This window comes from Dunckerocampus dactyliophorus, chromosome 14 (assembly GCF_027744805.1).
Source record: "Dunckerocampus dactyliophorus isolate RoL2022-P2 chromosome 14, RoL_Ddac_1.1, whole genome shotgun sequence".
NCBI classification, from domain to species: Eukaryota; Metazoa; Chordata; class Actinopteri; order Syngnathiformes; family Syngnathidae; genus Dunckerocampus; species Dunckerocampus dactyliophorus.
The window spans coordinates 6,386,379-6,408,956 of record NC_072832.1 but is presented as its reverse complement, the minus strand read 5'-3'; the positions used below and the strand labels follow the sequence as shown (position 1 = coordinate 6,408,956).

Here is a 22,578-nt window from a genome sequence, read left to right as displayed (position 1 = left end):
TTTTGAATCCATATAAATATGTGGACACACGGTGAGCCAACATTGTTGTATTTTTAACAATTTTTTGTGTATTCTCTTATCTTATGCGGTGTTAGTTTATAAACGTTTTAAACAAGTATATGTAAAATACAGTAATGACCTTCATGCTACATTTCATTGTAAACAAGTGAGCAAGTGAGCCTTGCCATAATTGGCTCCTCAAGTGGCCATTGGCGAGAACTACACTTCCCAGAGTGCTGTGCTTGCTTTCATGACATCATGACGTTTTTACGCTCTCGGTCCCGCCCCGCGGTGCCGTAGCGGACGAGGATGGGGTCAGTGTGTGTTTACGTTGGAGGGCTCACAACAAAGGACGCCGTGGAGAGGCTGTCATTCACTGGATATTCTCTTCCTCCACCGAGCACGTTTATCGCTCAGAACTCCTCACAATCTCCAGGCTGTAATTTCTTCCATTTTTTTGCTTTGTCCTTTTTTATGTGTTCATCAAGTCCAGAAGGGATAAATTCAATTTTTGGTTCATGTGCCGGTCAGCTAGCTTGCTAGCAAGTTGGTGAAGACGCTCATCTAGCAGGAAATAAACCGTCATTGAATTCACAGTGAGTCCATATTCCTTCACACGCTCATTTATGTTGTAAAAGTCATGCCTGAGCTGCTTTAGCTCCTTTGCAGATAGCCGTCTTTGTAGTCCAGCGTGCCACAATGATTAAGAAGGGCTAGCTCATTATGTGATTGTCCCGGCTTGAAGTTATGACTGAGGGGGCTCTTCGTTTTTTTATTTTTTATTGCTGCAGCAGCATATCTTTGTCTCCTGCTGCCGTACAGCCATGCACCTGTTTGTAGTCTTTTTTTCTTTTTTTTTGTTGTTTCCTATGCGTGTGACTGTTCCATGGTTGCAGACTTGCAGGTATTACTTTACATTACCTCCTCCAGCCTGCATGCTGACCTGTCAGCAGGCCAGGCGGTGAGCTGCAGAAGGAACATTGCCTGATAAGGAAGGAAGGCAGCAAGCAAGCAGTGTGCTGTCTAAAAAGCTTGATTGCCGCTTAATGACTTCCCCCCTTCAGCCTCCTTCTATCTCCCATCTCATTGTTGGCCCCCTTCCTCCAGCCTGTCCCATTTGGAGAGGCTTGATTTGCTAAGTTTTAATGCTAGATAGCCATCATACTTGCTTCCCTTTTTGCCTTGTGGGAGAATGTAAACTCCATCTGCTGCTCCTCCATCAGGACGCCCCAGGCTCTATTGCATGTCAATATGTGGAGTAATCAGGGAATATTGCATTGATTATTTCATACAAAGTTACACAGGTCACATGTTTACAGTGACACCATTCAACATAGTCGAAAGTGAGTAGGAAGAAGCAAAAGCTTTTTTAATCCTACCCCTTCTTTGTGTTACAGCAGTCTGTGTTCAATGTCTTCCATTTTACCAATGTTTTAATAGTAAATGAAAAATATAACGACGTGTATTTATTCAGTCATAAAGAATAAATCAATCAATCTATGCTGGGTTTCCCATAGGTCTGCTGTTTAATTGTGGCGGTGGGACAACTAATTTGCATGTAAATTACGATAGAAGCATTTGAAAACAGGCTACAGGTTACAAAGGCTCCTCCTTTGGCTGCTGACGTTTGTGCTTCTTTATCACCAAAGATTTTGTTAGACTCTGAATTTATCCAACTGGATTTTTTGCACTTCAGTTTTGTGAACAGAATTTTTTTTTACACACACACAAAAAAGCAAATTGTGTGTGTTTAAAAATTCAGTTTATAGAAATTCAGTTAAAAAAAAAAAAAATCAGTGCAAACAATTTTGATATTTCAAAACATACACGTCCGGGTTTCGGAACACCCGTGTCACATGACTATGCACTTTACACCTGATTGGCTGCCTCTGAGACACAATTGATTCAGTTTTAATGTCAGTTTTGGAACATTTGAATTTATGTGTGTAAATTTAGTGTCTACAAAAAGCTTGGATAATAAAGATACAAATTAACCTTCATATACATTTCCAGTTTTCAGACGTGTGCGCTCACAGTGTAGTTGACTTTAATTAATCTACTTGCTAAGTTCATAGCACAGTGCAGACTGTAACGCAGTTCCAGCTGGACTTCTGTTAAAGTGCGCTCAGCACCTATTCTTCTTTCTATTCTTCGCTACTTTACATTCACGACAGCTTAGCAGTTAGCATGGCTTCTTTGTCTTCTCCTGCTCGGTGTGTTGCTTGCTCGGCTATTCCTCCAGTCCTCCTGTCATAATGATAACTGTAAGAATTTTTTTTTTGTTTATTTGCCGCCATGGAGGCGAGGGTGAGTAACTTAGAGGAGCGGCTCCGCACCGTAGAACGACATACTTTAGCCGCACAGCTTGTTAAAGCTTGTCTCTGTCAATTTTGTAAGACACGGCCTGATTCTGTCTGCAAAAGGCGTATCTTGATAGGGCGATAAAATTAAAATCTCTATTGTAGGCCCAATCTCTATAGTATATTGTAGCGTCACTATTGTAGACACTGCTGGACTACCCAGCATGCTTTGCGAGCACTTCGTAAATGACAATTAAAACAGTTCAAAGTTCCATCTTTGTATTGTGCCTTGTTAGTCGTTGTTACCCACATTAAATAAGAGTTCATGGTTGTTTTGAGTTAACTTACCTGTTACGTGTGCTGTTTCTTTTTAGGTGTGCACCATGAGTAAGACTGTCCTTCTGTTTGCTGACTAACTGTCATTTGCACTCACCGTGTTAAACAAGTTGTTGGCTGCTGCTGAAGTGCAGGCCATGCAGAGTTACAATGACATCTACTGGATGATACAGATAAATGAATGCATGGGAAACCTTGCAATAAATCAGTCAGTAAAGGAGTAAAATCGACAGAAACATTTTGCGGTATTGAATATATACAGAATGTATGATAATAGTACCTCAATTAAATAATCTCCATTAGCAATGTAAGTTGATACTTTTAAATATGAAGGCAAGTAATCATTAAAATGTGGGAGTATAACATGAAAATTGTCTAGACCAGCAAATGTAACTCTGCTGAATATACATTTGTTCATATACTGTACAGGTATGGCCAACAATATTGGCATGCCGAAAATGCCATTGTTTTTGGCCCTAGCTGTATAAATTAGACTGATTTAGTTGTATTCCATACAGGCATGGCCAAAAACAATGTCATCTTTGGAATGACAATTTTTTTGGCCTTGACGGTACTAGTGAGAAGCACTGTTTTGCTTAAAGCGTGGATGCACTTACTAGCACAATCTAAATAGATCATACCTTCACAAAAAGTAGCATTTTGTTTCCTAGTAAAGGCTGATTTTATTTATGTTGTGTCTCATTAGACTCTGCAGGCATAGCTAATGTAGAATTGTTCATAACTAAACTATAGTGAATAGAGCTTTTTGTTGCCTTCTGAGCAATGGTGGTCCAAGAAAAAGACTTGCAGCGGTTTCCGCCGTGCAACTTTTTTGGTACACTTTCATCTCCGTCAGCATAAATGTGCAGATGACAACACTGACTTAACTCTTGGGAGAATGCAAATAAGCGATGCTGTCGTGTAGTTATTAGTCCCACAATGCTTTAAAAAGTGGTGATGCGTCCCTTGCCAGAGTGTCTGCAGAGCGCTTTTGGATGAGAACAGGGCGGGGTAACGTCAGTAACGTCTGTATCTCTTTCCTCTGTTCTGTTCCCGAGTTGGGAGTGTCAATTTCAGGGAGGAAACTGGAGCTGATGGTGTCAGAGGGGAGCGCGGAGATACTCTGATGTCTTAATGGAAGCTCTGAGTTTACCAACGCTCACACACACACACACACACACATACATACATACATACACAGTCCGCCTGGCCTCACTGGGATGCTGCCTTACTGTTGTCCATGAATGAATGGATCAAGGTCATGTTAGAATATTTAATACAGTTGAAGTTTGTGCACAAAATACAGCGAGTGTTTGACCCACCTAATGGTGCCTTCACACAAGCAGTTTTAGGCCTTTTGGGCCTATTTACAAGATAATTATCTTGCAAATCTGTTGCACATGTCCCAGGCTTATCCAAATGCATATTTTTAATATTTTATTGCCATGTGTGTGGGAGTGTGCCACAGTGAATGGACACTTAACTTGAGAAGTAATCAAGCTCATTATTTTGTGTAGATGTGACGTACTTGCATATGTCCTTTGACAACCATTTTTAAATATTTGCATATTTACAAAAAAAAACCTTGTGTAAATGAGCAATTTTTATTTAAAGAAAGTAAACAGGCCCTTAATTGGTTACGTACGTACGCTGTTAGCGTGATAGCAGCTGCGTTTGGAACGTACTATTAAATTGCAATTGCCGGAGGTGTGGACTCGAGCATGCAACGAGGACTCCAGTCAGATTTGAGTCACAATTTTGATGACTTCATAATATCAATTTCATAATATCAATAAATAATTTGCATTTCGACTTGGACTTGGACATTAATGACTTGGATTTGACTCAGACTTTTGTCTGATGAATCTCTTCAGAAGTTAATTTGTTGTTTTACTGGTTTGAACGGACTAAATCCTCAATGCTATGTCAGCACTCTTTTTCTGTGACTAAGTCCTGTCATACTGGTTTATTTTATTTAAAAAACAAAAAATTCTAATTGCATTCATTGTGTCAAATTTAATAGACACTAAAAAGTAAACAGTGCTTATGACTTGTAAGGACTCAAATTCCAAACCGACTTGGACTTCACGTGACCTGTCTTGTCTTGCCTTAAGACGTGACTTGAGAAGATTTGAAACTTACTTGCGACTCGCAAAATACTGACTTTTTCCCACCTCTGCTGTTTGCTGGTGTACTTTAACTTATTTGATTTTCAGTATCATTATTAAAGTTGGTAAGAAAGGACATTTTTGTGCGCGAAACCCTCTTCCTGCTTTACATTCTCGCGACCAATAAGAGATAAAAGCGGCGTCACGTGGTTTGTTGAGATGCATTTAGCATTTTACTGAAACAGAAACGCACAACGTTTTGAGCGGACAAAATGAATGATAGATGTGAAAGCACCCTAAGATTGTAACGTGAACGTGATGGCTGTCAGACTGGGCATATGTCTGAGCGATGTTGTTGGAAATGAGATTTAGCAGAAAGATGCTAAATGTGCTGTATGCCGCTGTGTCCTCAGGATGTCATTTAACACCCCATAAAGCACTATGTTTATTACTCGTCCAGCCATTAGCTCATTATTTAATGAGACAGAAGGTTGATATTCACTTTATCAAGCCGTTAAATATACCAGATATTTTTACTATAGCTTCATAAACACTACTTCTTGGTATTTAATGAAAAAACGGTGCGGTGTGCGAGGGGTCTGGCTGATAAACAGGCTGAAAGTTAACAGAGGCAGATTGTATCTTTGAAAGTGGGTCAGGCGGTGGGCATGTTTTCACGGCCTTATTTTTCTACATCATAGAGAAGAGGAAAAAAAATGAAAGGGGTGTTTTTTCCCCGTGGTTAATTTCCTGTGATTGCTGCACTACTCTAATCCTCACCCATGCAGCAGGTAAAGAATATATGAATTCATTCAATGGTTAAATAGACCAGTGTTTCCCAACCTTATTGAGCCAAGGCACGTATTTTACAAGAGAAAACTCTCACACCACCATGCGTGCCATGATTTATTTTGTTGAATGAATGGCAGCAGATGGATGCACAGGTTAATTATGTACCTTCTGCCACCTAGCATTTATTTGTTCTGCCTCTCACTGTGTATTGCTGGCATAAGTACAGTAGATGAACAAAGATACAGTATACAGGGCCAATGAAGGGAAATAAGATTGTTTGTGCTGCAGCACGGTGGTTGGGAATTACTGAAATAGGCGGTCATAAAGCCTGTGTTGTACTGCTTCCTGTAGAAGATTTGCAAAGGTAGTGAAACGAGATGCACTTGAGGTCGTACGATTTGGAATTCAACCAAAATTTTCATCATCCCAAAAAACGAAGCAGCCTCTACAAGGGGTGTTTAGAGAATGTCACAGTTTGACTCTGGAAGAGATTATTTCCATTATTCCTCACAATTATTTTGAAATACTGACAAATCTTTAGAAGTACTCTCGTCAGTCTGTTCATTCTTTTTGTTTTTTTACATTCATGTGCAAGTAACAATTCCCACCACAGCTTTCCAACTCCCTTTGGAAATTCCCAGAATCACCTATTAACATGAAACATGTTCTCAGCTAGGAACTGTGACGGTGATAAAATGAACATTCTTTCCTGCTTACCTTTGTGTGTTTGGGCGTGTCAGACTGTGAGGTCATTCTCTGGAGATGTACACCTCCAACAGCTGAAGTTTGTTCACACACGAAACTTTCAATGATGTGAATAAGGGAGAAGAAGAAATATTTGTGTTGTGGTCCTGTTTGTGGGATTCGTGTTGGACATCAAAACTTGTAGCTCAGTCGTGCTTGTTTAAGGTTGTTTCCTGCATTTGAAAAGTGATGGAATCATTGAAACTCTAGTGATTTCCCACAAACCCTGACGAAAGAGGAGGGGAAAAACACCCGCCTGCGGGCAAAGAACATTTTAAGTACACAGCGAGATGTTTCATGCGTGCAGAAAGCATGGTCAACAATACACATGACGTGTTGACACATGTTGACCTCAATCACAACACACACAATGACGAGGTTTCATTGGTGACTGTATGCTTCTTTTAGCAATGATTTGCTCATATCAGTGCTACAGTCGTTCCTCGCTGCATCGCAGTTCGATCATCACTCCCTAGCTTTATCGCGGTATTTCAAAAATTTATTCATTAATAATTGCTGTTTTGTGGTTGGCTAAGCACTATTATTAGTCCAAAAATATTGACGGGACATGACATTATATTATATTACCTTCAGTCTGAATTAAGTCAGCCATAGCATGTCCGACATGAAAAAGTGAAAAAAAAGTTCCCTTCCAAATCCGTGTGGAAGTGGTAAGTTTGTGGCTACTTTGTCCCTCATCCACAAACACTTTCTTAGTTTAGAATAAGTAAATTGGAGAGGCTAACTAGGTAGCTCGGTAGTGATTCCGTATGTGGTGTAAACGAAGAACAATAGGAGTGTAAACAGTCATAAACAGGTTTTCTATGCTTTAACTATGAAAATATTCTGTTTATTAATATTGACTCCTACTTAACAGAAATTCACTTATCGCGGTCGGGTCTGGAACGAATTAACCGTGATAAACAAGGGGAGACTGTACTACTAAAACAGTAGATAGTTTTTGCAAAAAACACAAATAAGAGACACACCCATAAAATGCCCTAAAAATACCTATTTTTTGATAAACTATATAATATGCCTCTCACGGTGGTTAAACGCATGTTAAATTCAATTTTACACATTAAGAAACAATTGCAGACATACTTACAGACATAGTATTGTATTTACAAAACATGTAGTTTTGTAAATACACAAAACTGCAGACACATCATGTCTTGTCAAAGCATCTTCTTGCTGGAAAATGTTAAGTTAAGAATTGATTTGTGAGATAGAGCTCTCTGCTGGATTCATAGCTGCAGCGCTCTTTTTTTCCCCCTGCAGATAGTGCCATCAAACCACTTTGAATTTAAGTTACTATTAAAAAATGAATGAAGTACTTATTTATATTTCAAAGAAGAGAAAAATCCATGAACATGCAGGGGAGCGAATGCTGAATCGCAAATAGGTGGGTATGTGCTGTACTAAAACTACCATCACTACTGCTAGTACTATTGCATGATATTGACACAACATATTTGTGTGCGTGTGTGTACAATGTAACATACTCTTCATGCTGGTGCAGCGCAGACGTGTGCTTTTGTGCATTTATGCTCATGTTGCTGCTCTGGATCCTGTTGCTGTTTGTTGTTGACGTCTCGTCCCGCTGAATCATTGATGAGGCTGTAACTTGAACGCGTCCCTCCTATTTTGTGTGCCATCAGCCCCCCGTGGTGCCACTTTCAGGAACATCACACAAGGCTGCCTGGGAAGATGCGATACAACACATAGCCTAACAACAAAACTGTGGCTCATTTCCTCAAATGATTGACATGTGTGATGATGTATATTATTTTTAAATGCAAATGTTGACAAGTATGATAAGTTGTCATCATCAGCTTTTCATTTCCTATTTAATACAGAGCACAGCGTTGCCTCTTAAGTTTGGCATTCCAACAGCGTAGTGGCCGCGACTGACCAATTTGAATGAATTACCCTCTGGGGAGTTATGATTGACCCCTTGCCTAGCAACAAGTGGCTGCATGATAATGACCACAAAAAATATCCTAAATAGGTAAACTCTTATTTCAGTTGTGAAGTTTTGTATATTTTCTGTTCAATTTATGACAGCGCTATTACTATTCAAAAGTTCTGGGTTCCTCAACCAGTTCCCATAGTTTGGTCTTTTGTGTGTCATTAAGCCAAGTCTTGCAGGCTTAATTGCAGTGTGGATACCAGCAATGTTGCCTTCGTTTTTAACTGACATGTTAGCATCCTGGCTCCAGAGTCCAGTCCTTAGGCAGGACCCAGGGCCTGTATACTTGGTGTCATCTATAAAGCTTGCGTATACGCACACAACAGGGCCAAAAAGTTGCATATACTGTTTTCCACGCAAAGTGTGTGATCTATAAAAACACAACCTGACATGGGACTGTGCACACCAACTTTGCCGCTTTTTGGAGACATGGCAAAAAGGTGCCGAACATAGTAAGTGGTGAAGTGAAGTCATATGTTAGAAATAATTTATCCGTCATTGCATTACCCATCATGCCTTTATTACCTAAAAAACATTTGTGGAAAGCGTTGCTATTTTACATGACACTGACGGATATCATTTGTCAATCTAATGTAATATTCTATATAGTATGTGCTCGTCACCATATGGTGACTGCAAATAGATTGATAGCTGTGGCAGCAGTCCCGAAGTATCATCATCACCGTTCCGTCCGAGTATAGTATGCAGACTAAAATACATGGAAAACACTGCACTGCAAGATAGGCTAGAAAGACGAGTGACAGCAAGCCATGTTTTGCTGACAATTCAGTTCGAGAACACTTACGGGTGACACTGGCATCCAGGTGCAAACAAGCACAGCCATGAGTGCACTCAAGTGACATATTCACAACAATAATAACATTCACTGATATTGTGTTGTGAGGAGTATGATATGTCTTACTTGCAGTGATAGCCACTGACACCTATCAGCTTGCTGTTTGCACACTGCACAGAGCTGAAGACAACAGACAACGATTGTTGTTTAGCAAGCAATTTGCCATGAAAACCCATATTCTTGTTCTAACATTATTCTAATACTGGAATCAAAGACGACCCTGTAGATTTATAGATTTATGTCTGAAAATGTTTGTTCGTACACACATTTTGGGCTTCTAGCGTACGGAAGTGTTTCGTCAGATTTCCACGCACATGTTTATACTGTAGATGAGACCCCTGTATTGCACTGCCATTGTCCCAGAGCAACTGACAGTTTGTCTTGATGAGTCAGTTTCATTCTCAGCAGGAATTTGGCGCCAAAGCCTTTGACTCCAGTCAGCTTGTTTAGGACCAGGCGGGGGCGAGATTAAGAGGGCAGACACAATTGCTGCCTGACTCCTCAGGGAAAAATCTGTTTCTAAATGTATTTTGCAGACTCTCAGATTTTTAATTTAAATATTCCTGAGGCTTTCGCAGCATCTCAGAGGGCACGTGGTGTATGTAGCGTGTTGAAATCAATCACACAGGTGTGGTCCGTGTTAGCGGAGCAACACTCAGCTGAGTCAGCATGGCCCGGTCCAGCAAAAGACCCGACGGTTGAGACGCCATCTTGCTTGCGTTCACACATCTGTTTTCAACAAGGCGGCTGGGGTTTGCATTCCACACCCTGTTCCTAATGCTTAAGTCCTCCTGCTGACCTCTGCCACATATTTCATGCCTCACAGTTTGTAGCTCAAGAGTGCGAGTATTGTTGTGGCAACGCTTCCTCAGGTCAAGTGCAGGACGTGGGTGGACCCGGACGTGAAGTACATGTGTCTATGCTTCACTGAAATTCTGTTTGTAGGTGGTCTGCTTTGCATGCATGATGATTTCATTGGCCCACACGCAATCATACATTTTACACACACACAGACACACACCGGACCTCCAGGGACCACTGGGCTTGAGAGAAGTGTGCTCCTGTCTGTGAGTGGGTAGGGAATTGGGCCTTCCTGTGTGTATTGACATGCTATCACTATAGAGCGCCTGGCTCCAAGGATTTCCTCGATAGATTGGGAATGTTTCAATGTTCCTGAACATCCACTCGCCACACACAGTACATGTAGGACATCTCATGGTGTCCTAATTTTTTCACATGACTGTAAATGACATTTGTGGTGCCCCCTATGAGTTGTGGTCAAAAGTCTTTGAGCAATCGTGCTTAAAATGTTTCACACATATGCTTGTCAGTCTCCTAAAGGTGTGTAGCAAATTATATGCTGATTCCGCTAAACACCTTAAAGTTACAGTGGGTGTTTTTATAGAGTGTTTTGAGCGACGTGAGGAATTTCAAGTCAATCCGATTTATGGGGTTCAACTCTAATAACAGTGCCACCGTGTGGTGTATTTGTCAGAAAAGTAATAGCACAGGCACGACATGAGAACTGCATGTTTTGACAAATTTTCGCCCTTTTGTGTGGAGCGTAGTAGAAGACTTATGGGCATGGGAGGCGACGTCGCTGCTATTCCATTCATTTTCAATGGAACCTGCGTAACAGGGCAACTATTGCAAGTCTCCGTGCTGCCAAGCGGCACGTGAAATTCGTGCATGTTCAATTTTGTGCTTGTGCATGTCATCGTGCACACTCTGGCTTGTGATCCCAGAAAGTTTAAACACTTTTCACCGCTGTCACACTGATGAGGCCCAATCAGCAAGAGCTTAATTGACTGACCAATCAGCGGACAGGATGCTATTCAGTACTCTGTCACAGGTAAACATGGAGGAAAAAATAACACTTGCTGTGTCTGATTTCCTGGAGCTACTTTTCTAAAAAATAATATAGAGATATAATCAAAAAAGCAGCGGCATGAGTACTTGTTGGCACCAGCATAAACATATCAGGTAAGTTTACATTAGTTTACACGAACATTTATGTAAGTTTATCTTCGCTACTAGCAACAGTACTCAACACCAAACGCTACTTTGAGACCCCAAAATTCCCTCCAAATCTGAGAGCCAATCAAAACCGTGGGAGACTCGTAATTCGCTCTGGAAGTGAGTACGTCGGTGATTGGCATGGCAAATGTTCACCAATGCAGTTGTTTTGTCGCCCCCCGTGTGTAGAGCCCATTACTCCATGGGTGGTCGTAACTCTTTCACATACTATGTACTATGCTTTATGATTATTTCCGAAGCTGCAGGCCAGAAAGCAATTGCAAGATCGCCCAGTCTGGCTTGGATTACTAATGCAGTCTTATCTGACTGGCCAAGTGTCAGGAGGTGTGATTCCCGCTACATTAATTTCCTGTAATGTGGCATCAGCAGTCATTTTCCCTGTCTTAAAGTCCTCTCTAAGTTGTATTGTTGTTATGTGGCTGGAAACAACCTCATCACCGGCAGCAGCAACAGTACACCATGCGACCAGACGCGTCAACGTTTGTGCATGTGTGTGAATGGAAATTCGTGAGGTCTTTCCCCTCATTCAAACGTTTGACATTCTTCATCGGAAGAACTGAGACTCACCCCGCCACATCCAAGAAGGTTCACGTGAGCTTTTAAAAAACGTAGACAGTCACAGCTTGTAGCAACAAAGAGTGATTTGTCCCAAACAGCCGTCTGCAACTTGTCTCTCTTAAGTACTGTACACGTGTTTTGTGCTGCTAATGCCATGAATTAAACTGAACATTTCCTGGTTTGAAGGAAACAAAACACCAATGACACAAATTATCGGACAATAAAAATTCTATCTAATCAGCCAGCTGGCTGTGTTTAGACCATAAAAACGTGACAGGTATCTCGAGTAATTAGTATGTTGGCACTCTCAGGAAGTCGCCCTGCTGGAGGCTTCAGCAGCAGCGATTAGCCTCTCCTCATTTCCTTGAAGGCTCCTTGTGGCTTCGAAGGACTTAAGCAGCTTTCCAAACAGGACACGGGCTGAGGGGTGCACTGAATTCCTATCGGGACAAGGGGGGGCGGGACAAAGGAAGCTTTTGTTACCCGTGTGGAGGTTAGCTTGATTCCCATCGTCAAGTGGATCACCTGACGGTTGTTTATGCTCAATATAATCAGCCACTAATCTGTCTGTTATTAATGCCGTGAATAACACTGAATAAACAAATAATACAGTGGAACCCGCTTACTCACGCTGGTCTTATTTCATTTTAAAAATAATCAATTCAAAACAATTCAAAATGCAATAATTGTATTTTTTAATTTTATTTGATTGTTGCATTATTAAAATTGCATTTTATTTGGGAAACACTAAACAGCGCATGACTTGGGACTTGACTGACCTGTCTTGTCTTCTTGACTTGAGACTTGGCTTGGACTTGCAGGTCTTTACTTGAGACCTTCAATGTTGAACTTAACATTTTTGTGGCAGTTTAGAATGTTGTTATGTAGAACGTTGCCTATGGAGTTAATCAAGGTTTTATGATGGTGGAAGTTTGACCTTGGAACAGATAATTTCTTTTTCCATTATTTCCTGTAGGGACAATAACGGTTTGTATTTGACTTAATGGGTTCCAGTGTATTATACTGTAACTGTGCTAAATGCATCACATCATATCATAGCATGGAAATAAGCCACCAGAGGTGACATCAGAGCAATAACATCAGAGTTTGAATTTGGTTTTCATTGTTGCTTGTCCATCTTTGTCCTTTCATACCTTGATAATCACGGTATTCAGTGTCGTTTGCAACCTCGTCTGTCCTGGAGTGTTGTGTAGCGGGAAGCACTTGACTGTGAAGACTTATGGTATAAATGTGACTTTTCTGATGGCACAACTTCAAATCAATCGTCTCAGATCGTCTCACAAGACAGATATTTGTCATGTGACCCACAAAGATAAAAAGATGCAGACGGATGTCGGCCTTTGAAGAATGCCGCAGCCGCAAACTTGAAGTTCATGTGAGTTGTTGTTTTGTGAGTCGGGATGGCCAGGGAGCCCAGAGGTCTTCACCGGAAAGCCCATCAAGGGAAACATAAAAAGTACTAAATGGCTAAAAGCCTTTGAGTGTTTGAGGATGTGGTGAGAGGATGACCTTCAAGTTACGACTCTTCAACAACAATCACAGATAAGGAGGTTGTTTGCTGTCGAGTCTTGCTTTGGTTTCCTCTCTTTTTGCATGCATGAACGCAAAGTGTGTGACCTGGTATTGATTATCGCCTTCCAAGCTCAGTGGTCCTGCTGACACATCAAGTCTTCCTTCAAAGAAACACCAAAGTAGACTGAAGGAGGTCAGCAGAAGCAGATCAACTATTGAAGGCGTAGGTGTCCCAGTTTAAATGTACTTTTTTAGTTGGTAGTTGGTCGGTAATTCCTGCTTGTTTGCACCTTCTGATCCGTTGTGGGTTTTGCCCTACACCCAATAGAAGACTGCCAACTGGTGTCCAAAAATGGTGTCTCTTTCTCTGTCATGACATATTTCCCCTCATAGGTTCACGGTTATTTATATTTTGTTGAACAACTTTGATGGTACTAACACATTCAGTATATTGTATCGTGAACAACTGGAGGATGCCGGCTACAATACATTGTGGTTGTCGACAAACATGCATCAGTAGTATTTGTGGTTGGTAGTTTGCACCGCATCACCGTTTCTAATAAGTTTAGGTAAGATGAAGATTGTATTGGATTCGCAACATCAGGAGTGTCAAACGTGCGTCCCAGGGGCCATGATTGGTTTGCAGATAGTTTTTTATTGACCCTCGGCTGAAAATTAAATTATTAATGAGATATAGTCGTAGATATTAAACAAATCACTATATTCTTTCTCACATAGGTTATAACCCAAAGCTAAGATGTGGGTGTTTTGTTCCGATAGCTCAACACATATTGACCAACACTGGATTGGTTTTAGCATCTTGTAATGTCGAAAATGTATCAAAGTAGCTCCCTTGCATCCTTTAATTTGTATGTATGTGGCCCACACTGGACGACCATGCATTAGATGCAGGTGTACCTAATGTTGTGGCCAAATACTGTTGTACAAGTGTGGACACAGACAAAATGCATATTTTCAAGAAATTACATTTTCACAAATCTTGTCATGCAAAGGTCGATGCGCTTTTGCACAATTCATGTGAACGTGATGCAATAACAATATGTAATTGCAACATGTGCAATACAGTATGTGTCCATTTGTACATTTGTAGTTTGTTATCTAATGCAAAGATATACAGTAATGCACCAAGCAATAAAATTAGAGCATAAGAAAATTGTTTGCTTGTAAATACAAAGTGATGCACAAAAGAACAAAAGTTTCCTATGCGCAATGTAGGAAGCGACACAGGATGAGATGAGACGCAGGAGGGGGCAAAAGGGAAAGTTGGATGCGCAGATATTGCCAGCGTGCAGGTGTCGTCGCTTGGTTGGATGTCGCCCCGGCGGGTGTCAAGTGGCTATCATCGGCACGCTGACCTCGGCCTGCGGAGTCTCTCAGCCAGCTCGCCGTCTATTGTTGTACAACTGTGTGTGTCTGTCGCTAAGCAGCCCGTGGCACGCTGCCACCACGAGCTGCGTGTCGCAAGGAGGTCAAGGGTGTGTGCACACACACACAGCATGCACTTATACAATTAACAGTGTTTTGCAGATTGCCCTGCAACTTCTAAGTGACATTATTCTTTTTTTAATGATTATGTACTTGTATCTTACTTCTGTTATGTTATAATGTAGCCAATGTAAGCATAGAGATATTGAATATGGACCACTTGAAAGTAGATGCAATTAGGGAAAAATATCAGATACAGTGGAACGAGTTTACATTGGTCCCGTTTAGACCTGTCACGCTAATCAATAAATCGACTAATCGAAATGTGTTCAAATGTGAATTTCACCTCTCATGACAAATAATGGGAAATCTAAATGTAAATCTAAAAAAAATGTTGTCGATAAAATCTATTATTGACGATAATTTGTAGCACAATTATCGACCAGCAAAATTTGTTATCGTGACAGGCCGAGTGCCGTTTATGTCGATGACCCCACTATTTTGTCCAACTCACCAAGTCCCTGTCCATCATTTTCTTGTTATTGCTAAAAAGTGCCTGCTTAAGTTGACGTATGCATACATGTAGGGATAGGAATCTCAGGGTACGTCACGATAAAATATGATTTGCGGTACATGGGTTACGATAATGATAACATCTACCAAGCTGAGCTCTCTATGAAGAAGACGTATTGTGGGTTGAGGGTATTGAGGGTTGAAAATGGCGAAACACATGCAGAAATCGAGCGGAGACAAAAAATAGAGGCAGCTAACACTGCCACAGAGCTTGTCTGGCGGTGGATCTTTAGTAGTGATGCGATTGCAAAAGATAGAGGTGACATGGTGATGTAGGTGACGTAGACACAAATGCAGTTGACAATGGCAGCCGAAGCAACAAGCTAGTGATTAGCGTTGCTGAGCCATGTGGTGCGACACCGGAGCCTGACACCGGAAGCAGTTCAGAGCCGAATGACTCAGAACCCAACCCCTGATTCTTCTGACGAGTGACTGCCGCCGTCTGGATCGGTCAGCAGCAGGGATTCATCCCGACATCCAGCAGACCCCACAGTCACTCTGCTTGAATTTGCTTCTCTGCAGAAAAAGCTTGTTTTCTCTTTTTTTTGGGTCAAAATCAGGTGTTTTTGCTGAAACTACCCTATGTTCTACCGCCAATATCTAAAGACCAAAAAAGGCTAGAAACAAACTTTTTTTTTCTGATGAAAGAAGAGAGTCTAAAGTTTCAATGTTTCAATGTTTATGTAGTCCTAAAAGTCAATATTCTGTGGGTTGTGAAAGTTCAGCAAAAATGCCCAAAAGTATGGAGCTCTCTGCTCTGGACATGGCTGACAGTTAATGGGCTAACGTATGAGAAACACCGCAGTATTAAACTGGATTTTACCACAGGAACTAGCAAAATGCACCCATTTAATTTTTTTAGATTGTTAGTCACCAGAAGAAAGATTTACGCATGTACGGAAACTTTATAGTCATTGTATGCAGTTAAATTACCGCAGTAGCTGTGTTAGATTAGAGTATACAGTCGTTCCTCGCTACATTGCGGTTCGAACATCACTCCCTCTCTCGCGTTTTTTCAAAAATGTATAAATGATTGCTGTTTTGTGGTTGATTATGGCCTATTATTAGTCAAAAGATATTGAATGTCAAGTTACTGTATATGTAGTATTGTGGTCACTAGACGTTCTCACTGTTCCATTGATGAGACATTGTGTTACCGTCACACTGCATGGAGTCAGCCATGGCATGTCCCACATGACATGGTGAAAAAAAGTTCTGGTCCCAATCCGTGTGGCCGTTTTTGGCTTTTTACTTTGTCCTTCTTCCCCACTCCGTTTGAAAACCTTTCTTAAGTTTATAATAAGTAAGTTGGAGGCTCTCTATTTAGCTTGGTTGCATGCTTAAAGCTTAAAGCAGTGGCTATCTTTTGTGTCCCTGCAGTAATCCTGTAGCCTGTCCGTAACAGTTGTGCAATGTGATGTTAACAAATAATAATAGGAGTGTAAAAGTGATTTTTCATGTCTAAAGGACAATAATTAGGTTAAAAAAATGTATTTAGAAAGTCATAAACAGGTTCTCTATGCTGTAACAATGAAAATATTCAATTTAATAATAGTGAATCCCACTTTGCGGAAATTCACTTATCGAGGTCAGTGTGTGGAATTAATTAACTGCGATAAATGAGGGATGACTGTAAATATATGAAAACGCAAGAATCCAAATAAAAATATGCACAAATTTAGGAAATCCATGTCAACAAACTGCCAAAGGTTGAAACATCCTTTATTAAATCACCCATTCTTATGATGTCGCTGGCCAGAGTCACAAGTAAACGTGCAAGCAATTTCAGTTATGTCCACAACCGCTTATGACGACGGCAGTCATCCATTTCAAGGGGTGTCAACATAAATGGTTTCCACAGTATAAGCACTGAGGTCTGCAGTGGTCTTTGCAGAAGTGAGAAGTGTATGTTTGCAGACACAGCAGTATTACTTTAACTGAGTAGTCTGGACAAAGCGGCCACATCTGTCCGACCCACTTCCTGTTTGTCCTCAACATCCAATGCCTTAAAATGTTTCCAGGAGCCACATCTAACCATGAGGACGGTGCTTATACAGTCAACGTTCCACATTCATGTGGAAAATAATTTCTTTGTGGCTTTCTCTTTTCTATGTGGTGATGCAGCAGAATGTGACGTATTACTGTCTGACACACTGCTGTTTTTATTTTTTGGAGGTTTGGAGGCGGTTACGAGTGAGAGAACAGATTGTGAAAGTGGAAGATTAAAACGCTGGGCCGGAGTGAACGTGTTGAACCTGGGGTTGATTCCTCACCTCCTCCCCAACCGCCTGTGATGTGTGATTTATCTATTTATAGTTCACAACTGTACTGTTGCGATATACCAAAATTAGATCTGTTGTTACCGCAACGTTCACAGGCTGCTGGAAGGAGAGCCTTCAACTGCGAGGCTGTGGAATGCTCTTATGATATATGGGTCCATGCTTTTCAGCCAATCTTTTTTCAGTTCTGTAGACGTGCTTATCAGTCCCCTAAAGGTGGACATCACATTTCCTGGTGATTGAGCTAAACACCCTCAAGTTACAGTTGTTTTTGTAGAGCACATTGAGCTGTGTGGGAAATTTCAAGTCAGTTCTGCTTATGGGGGTCAAACTTTGAGGTTCAGTAACTTGAATAATTTGTAAGCCTGTGGAACATTCTTATCATGCATGGTTTGTTTTAGAAGTGGAAGAACCCCATGAGATTTTGGTGCTTATTATTTGGTCCTTAAATTAACTGTGAATACAGTAATCCCTCATTTGTCGGGGTTATTTGGTTCCACACCCGACCGTAATAACTGAAGTCGGATTCCGTATTTATAAATTGACTTTTTTTGTAGTTAGAGCATAGAAAACCTGTTTCGGACCTTCTAAGAGTTTTTTAAACATTACTAGAGCCCATGAAATAAGTACACATGAAATATCACCCCATAGTCAAATTACACTAGTATTACCCAATATAGTAGACATCCATCCATCTTCTATGCTGCTTATCCTCACTAGGGTCACGGGGGTATGCTGGAACCTATCCCAGCTGACTTTGGGTGATATTGTAAATATTGTAACTAAAACTGTTCAGTGGTCAAACATCTCGGACATTTAAGGAAAATGCAGTCTAAAGGTTGAGCTAAAAGTAAGAACCCCAGCCAAAATGCTACGAGACGAGGCAAAGCGGTTTGGCAAATCCTGTTTGTCCGAGCCTCCGAGTCTGTTTTTGTACATTTTTATTGCCTCTCTGTGTGTGTCAGGGCTGCAACTAACAATTATTTAGTCGACTAGTCAGCGATTTATTTTTTTGACTTGTCCACTAGTCCAACGATTATTGCTTATATTATCTGTTCACGTTTGAGACCACGGCTTTAACTCATTGTCCATCCATCCATCCATTTTCTATGCCGCTTATCCTAATTAGGGTGGTGGGGGTATGCTGGAGCCTATCCCAGCTGACTTCGGGCGAGAGGCAGGGTACACCCTGGACTGGGCTCCAGCCAATCGCAGGGCCAAAACCTATAAATAGTAAATTGTAACAGAAACAAATAGTTAGGAACTAATGCTTTTACTTTATTACACACGGTACAGTATATAACCCCCATGAAAAATAAGTAAACAGACTTAAGTGCAAAATGTGCTGTAAGCATGACATTCAGTGCAAAAGAAACTTAAAACTATTTTCGGCCGTACTGTTAGGATTAGTTAGGATTAGCTTCCATTATTTACCTAAAGGAATAAAAGTGTAAACATTCCTCAACATAGTAAAAACATTAGCAGCCTGCTCTACCTTTTAGCTGCTATTATTTACCAACATACACGACGTGCTTGTTAGATGCTACTCAATTGGCACCAGAGCCGCTGGGGTTGATTGTAAAAACAATTACATGTTGTATAAATGCTGCAAAAATAATAATTTTTTCCATGCTTTATTAGTTTTGCATTATCTAAAGCTTACCTCAGCAGTGGCGGTGATGTCGAGGAAGACGACACAACACCGGGGTCTTTGTGTTTAAGGCACTCATGCATAGCTGCCGTGAAGCATGATTCGGGCTTTGCAAGGTCCCTGACCTTGCTTGCTTATTTTCATTCAAATGTTACCACACTTTGGAGTGTTTAGGTCTACTTCATATCTATGTTAACTCCGATTCTTGCTCCTAAGCTGCCATTTTTGCTTTCTATTTCTTGCCCTCACGTGTCTTCTTATTAATGAATGACTTGTGGCAGTCTATCAATTACAATTTTATCAAGAGACGTGTCGACAATAACAAATCTCTGTAAAACTGACGCTGTCAATTATGTCGACTAATGCGTGTACTCATGATATCAGTAATGATAAATTAAATGGCAACGATTAAGATGGAACTAAAAATGTATCAACAGCCTCCTGCATGACCGGTAAAAATTACGAAAAACTGAACAGATTTTTTTTGGACTTACGCTAAAGTGTTACTTAAAACAATACATGAACAGTAATTTAAACTTAATGAAGGTGAATGTTGGCCCATCGAATCAATCTTTTTGCCGTTTTTCTCATGGGGAAAATTAAACATCTGACCAAATCCAAGGTAATGCCTCCTGCAATGGATTGATATGTGCTCTGAGTGTACTGTAGGTTTTGCTTCTTCGATGGCATTTTTTGCATCACATATTCAAGGGTTGCCCAAAGTGCGTCCTGGGGACTGTGGCACGTCCTGAAAATACAATTAAACTAGAAAACAACAAAAAAAAACAGCAGCAAAAGTTGAAAAAAGAGTAAAAGGCATTATGTAATATTGAAATGTTAATACTACAAACACAATAATATGCATTAGTACGGGATAATTCGAATACACTTTTATCATACAGAGGGAAAAAAAGGGAGTATACCGCTGCCTAGCAGAGGCAAATAATTTGAAGCTCTTATTTTTGAATGTCCCTGATGTTGTTAAAGTTGGACTTGGATCAACATTTCTGAGAAGTCACAAGATCTCAGATCAGCTCACATCAAAGGATGTGCTCTGCGTGTGAGTTTTTTCCTTAGGCTTTTTGCGTCACTTTGTGTCTGTTTACAGGCGATATCTATGAAGGTGTTGCCTGGCTTTGGTGGAGGTCTGCGCTCTGGTTTGTAAAGTTGTTACGTTCTCTGGTGCACGCAAGTCAGGACTTTTGTTTCATCATCAGACGCACTCAGGAAACCAAATCATCACCTGCAGGGTGCCAAACGTGGCCAAGTCATGCAAAGCTGCTGGGAACGGAAACATGTTGTAACTTCCTGTTTGAAAGAAACACCTTCAAGAGCAAAAGTGCTCCATTTGGACTGACCATGTGGACCTATGTATGAAAATGTGCTTTCTGCCCATGCACAAGATTTGCTAATCTTTGTGTCAATATTTCCTGTGTCACTGCAGGGCAGGAGAGGTGGTGCCGTGAATGACTGATGCTTGAAGCATGAGAGGCTGGAGCTGAGGCTCAACTGACCCTTCCCCTTCCTCCTCCTCCTCCTTTCCCACCCCCGTGTTCCACTTGTTCAGCTATATCCTCCCACCTAGACTCCCTCCTCCTTCCCCCCTTCCTGTCGCGTGCACCCTGCTGGATCCCACCCGTCCTCCAGACCTCCATCAGCCGTGCCCAATGTACTCGCCTGAGCAGGAGAACATCTGCACCACCTCCACCAAAGTGCCAGTCAAGTATGGAGAGCTCATTGTGCTCGGGTAAGCAGAGATGGATGTTTACACCAAGCGTTACACTTTGATTCACTTTCTGTTTGTGATTTGTTGTTGGACAGGGTACCAAAAAGACCGATCAGTACCGTTCCACTCTATTGCGGTACCAACCACAGCGGGACGGTACCAATAGGGCAGAGCTACAGACAGTGCAGTGTGTTGATTGGTGGACAAGGATTGGTCACTTTTTGTTTGCATGTTGTGTGATGCAACACAGTAAGTACATCAACAGGGAAAAGGAGAGCATAGCGCCACCTAGCAGAGGCTGTGAAATTTGGAATTTCTGGAAAAGGTATGACGTTATGTGGGATCAGTTTACCTCACGGGACCCTTAGTTCAAAGGATTGATAACTCTGTGAGTGTGTTGTGTTTTGCATCTCATATTCAAAAAGATGGCCTATATAGATGTGGTGTAGTCTGTAAGAATATTAATAGAAGTATATACTATTTCCATTCAAAGATACAAACAAATCAGAGGTAGACCAACATCCTACAAGATGTTGGCAAAAGTAATATAATTAATAATGAGATTACGGCTTCATAAATGTAATCAGTTACCAGGGCAAGTAATTGCAGTCATCCCTTGCCACTTCACACTTCAGCTTTTCAAAAATAAATTAATAAATCTTGCTGTTTTGTGGTTGAATACGGCCTGTTATTGGTCAAAAATATGCATATTTAAGCAAATGTTATATATATTATGCCTAAATTAAGCATTTTCAAGCATAACAATGGCTAAATGAACTAACGTACAATTTAAGGTATTCAGATGCATTCAAAGATGCTGTGAATGATATGTGGTAGGCATGGACGATAAACCGAAAATGTACCATTACCGAAATTTACTGCGATAACCGACGTCGTTTTAATTAAAAAAAAAAAAAAGAAGTATTTTTTGTCTGTTTTGACTGTGTGTGCTGGTATACTGTAAGACGAGATATAGCGTGTGTAGTCACGTGACTCCACCCATCCAGCCTGAACAAGAAGGGAAACAGACGATGAGGGAACGGCTGATGGTTCAAATGAAGGAGAGGCTGTACAGTGCCAGAATTTCACTGTCATATGCGCCTATAAATAGACTGTGCGAGTAGAAAAAATAAAAAGGGAGCACTCGTGCGACTAAATGTTCTAACCCTTTCATTCGCGTTTTGCTCCTGAAACAGGTCCATACAAAGTGAATCAAAGTAGGGTAACATTTTGGCGCATCTGTATTTAAATCTGCATGTCTCCTACGACTTTTCTTGGCTCACATCGGCAACTCGCGTTGCCGCGCCACGACATCGCAGCCGTACAAGCTGCACTCGCTGACGCAGCTAACTAGCTATGTTATCAGTTGGATACTGGCGCGCTGCTGGAAAGATGACTGCTCTCTGTGACTACTATAGTGCTTTCCCAATCATTCGCTAAAAATACTTTTTTTTTCCCCCCAGTTTGGATTCATCGTAACGCCGCTCCGAATGATACACAAATACTTGATACTATGGATCTTTAAAGCCTTTCAAAAAAATAAAAAAACATGTACTGGTACATCATGATCAATTGTACAAAATTGACCATTCACAAATAAAGAACAAGATGATAAAAACGTTGTAAAAGCGTCTCTACAGAAACCATGATTAGTTTTCTCTTGGTAG

General features: G+C 40.9%; 1 protein-coding gene across 3 annotated transcripts in view; it reads left to right on the top strand.

Moving 5' to 3' along the window:
• Positions 1 to 316: 316 nt before the first annotated feature.
• peli1b (pellino E3 ubiquitin protein ligase 1b) overlaps positions 317 to 22,578 on the top strand; it is a 38,748-nt gene continuing 16,486 nt past the window's right edge. The window contains exons 1-3 of one of the 3 annotated variants that reach the window (XM_054798273.1): positions 317 to 596; positions 20,630 to 20,932; positions 21,007 to 21,160. In XM_054798273.1, the coding sequence (XP_054654248.1) occupies positions 21,141 to 21,160 (20 nt within the window). In that variant the 5' untranslated portion in view covers positions 317 to 596; positions 20,630 to 20,932; positions 21,007 to 21,140. Of the gene's footprint in view, positions 597 to 20,629; positions 20,933 to 21,006; positions 21,237 to 22,578 lie in introns of all 3 variants that reach the window. The other 2 variants (XM_054798270.1, XM_054798272.1) reach the window with 2 other exon arrangements.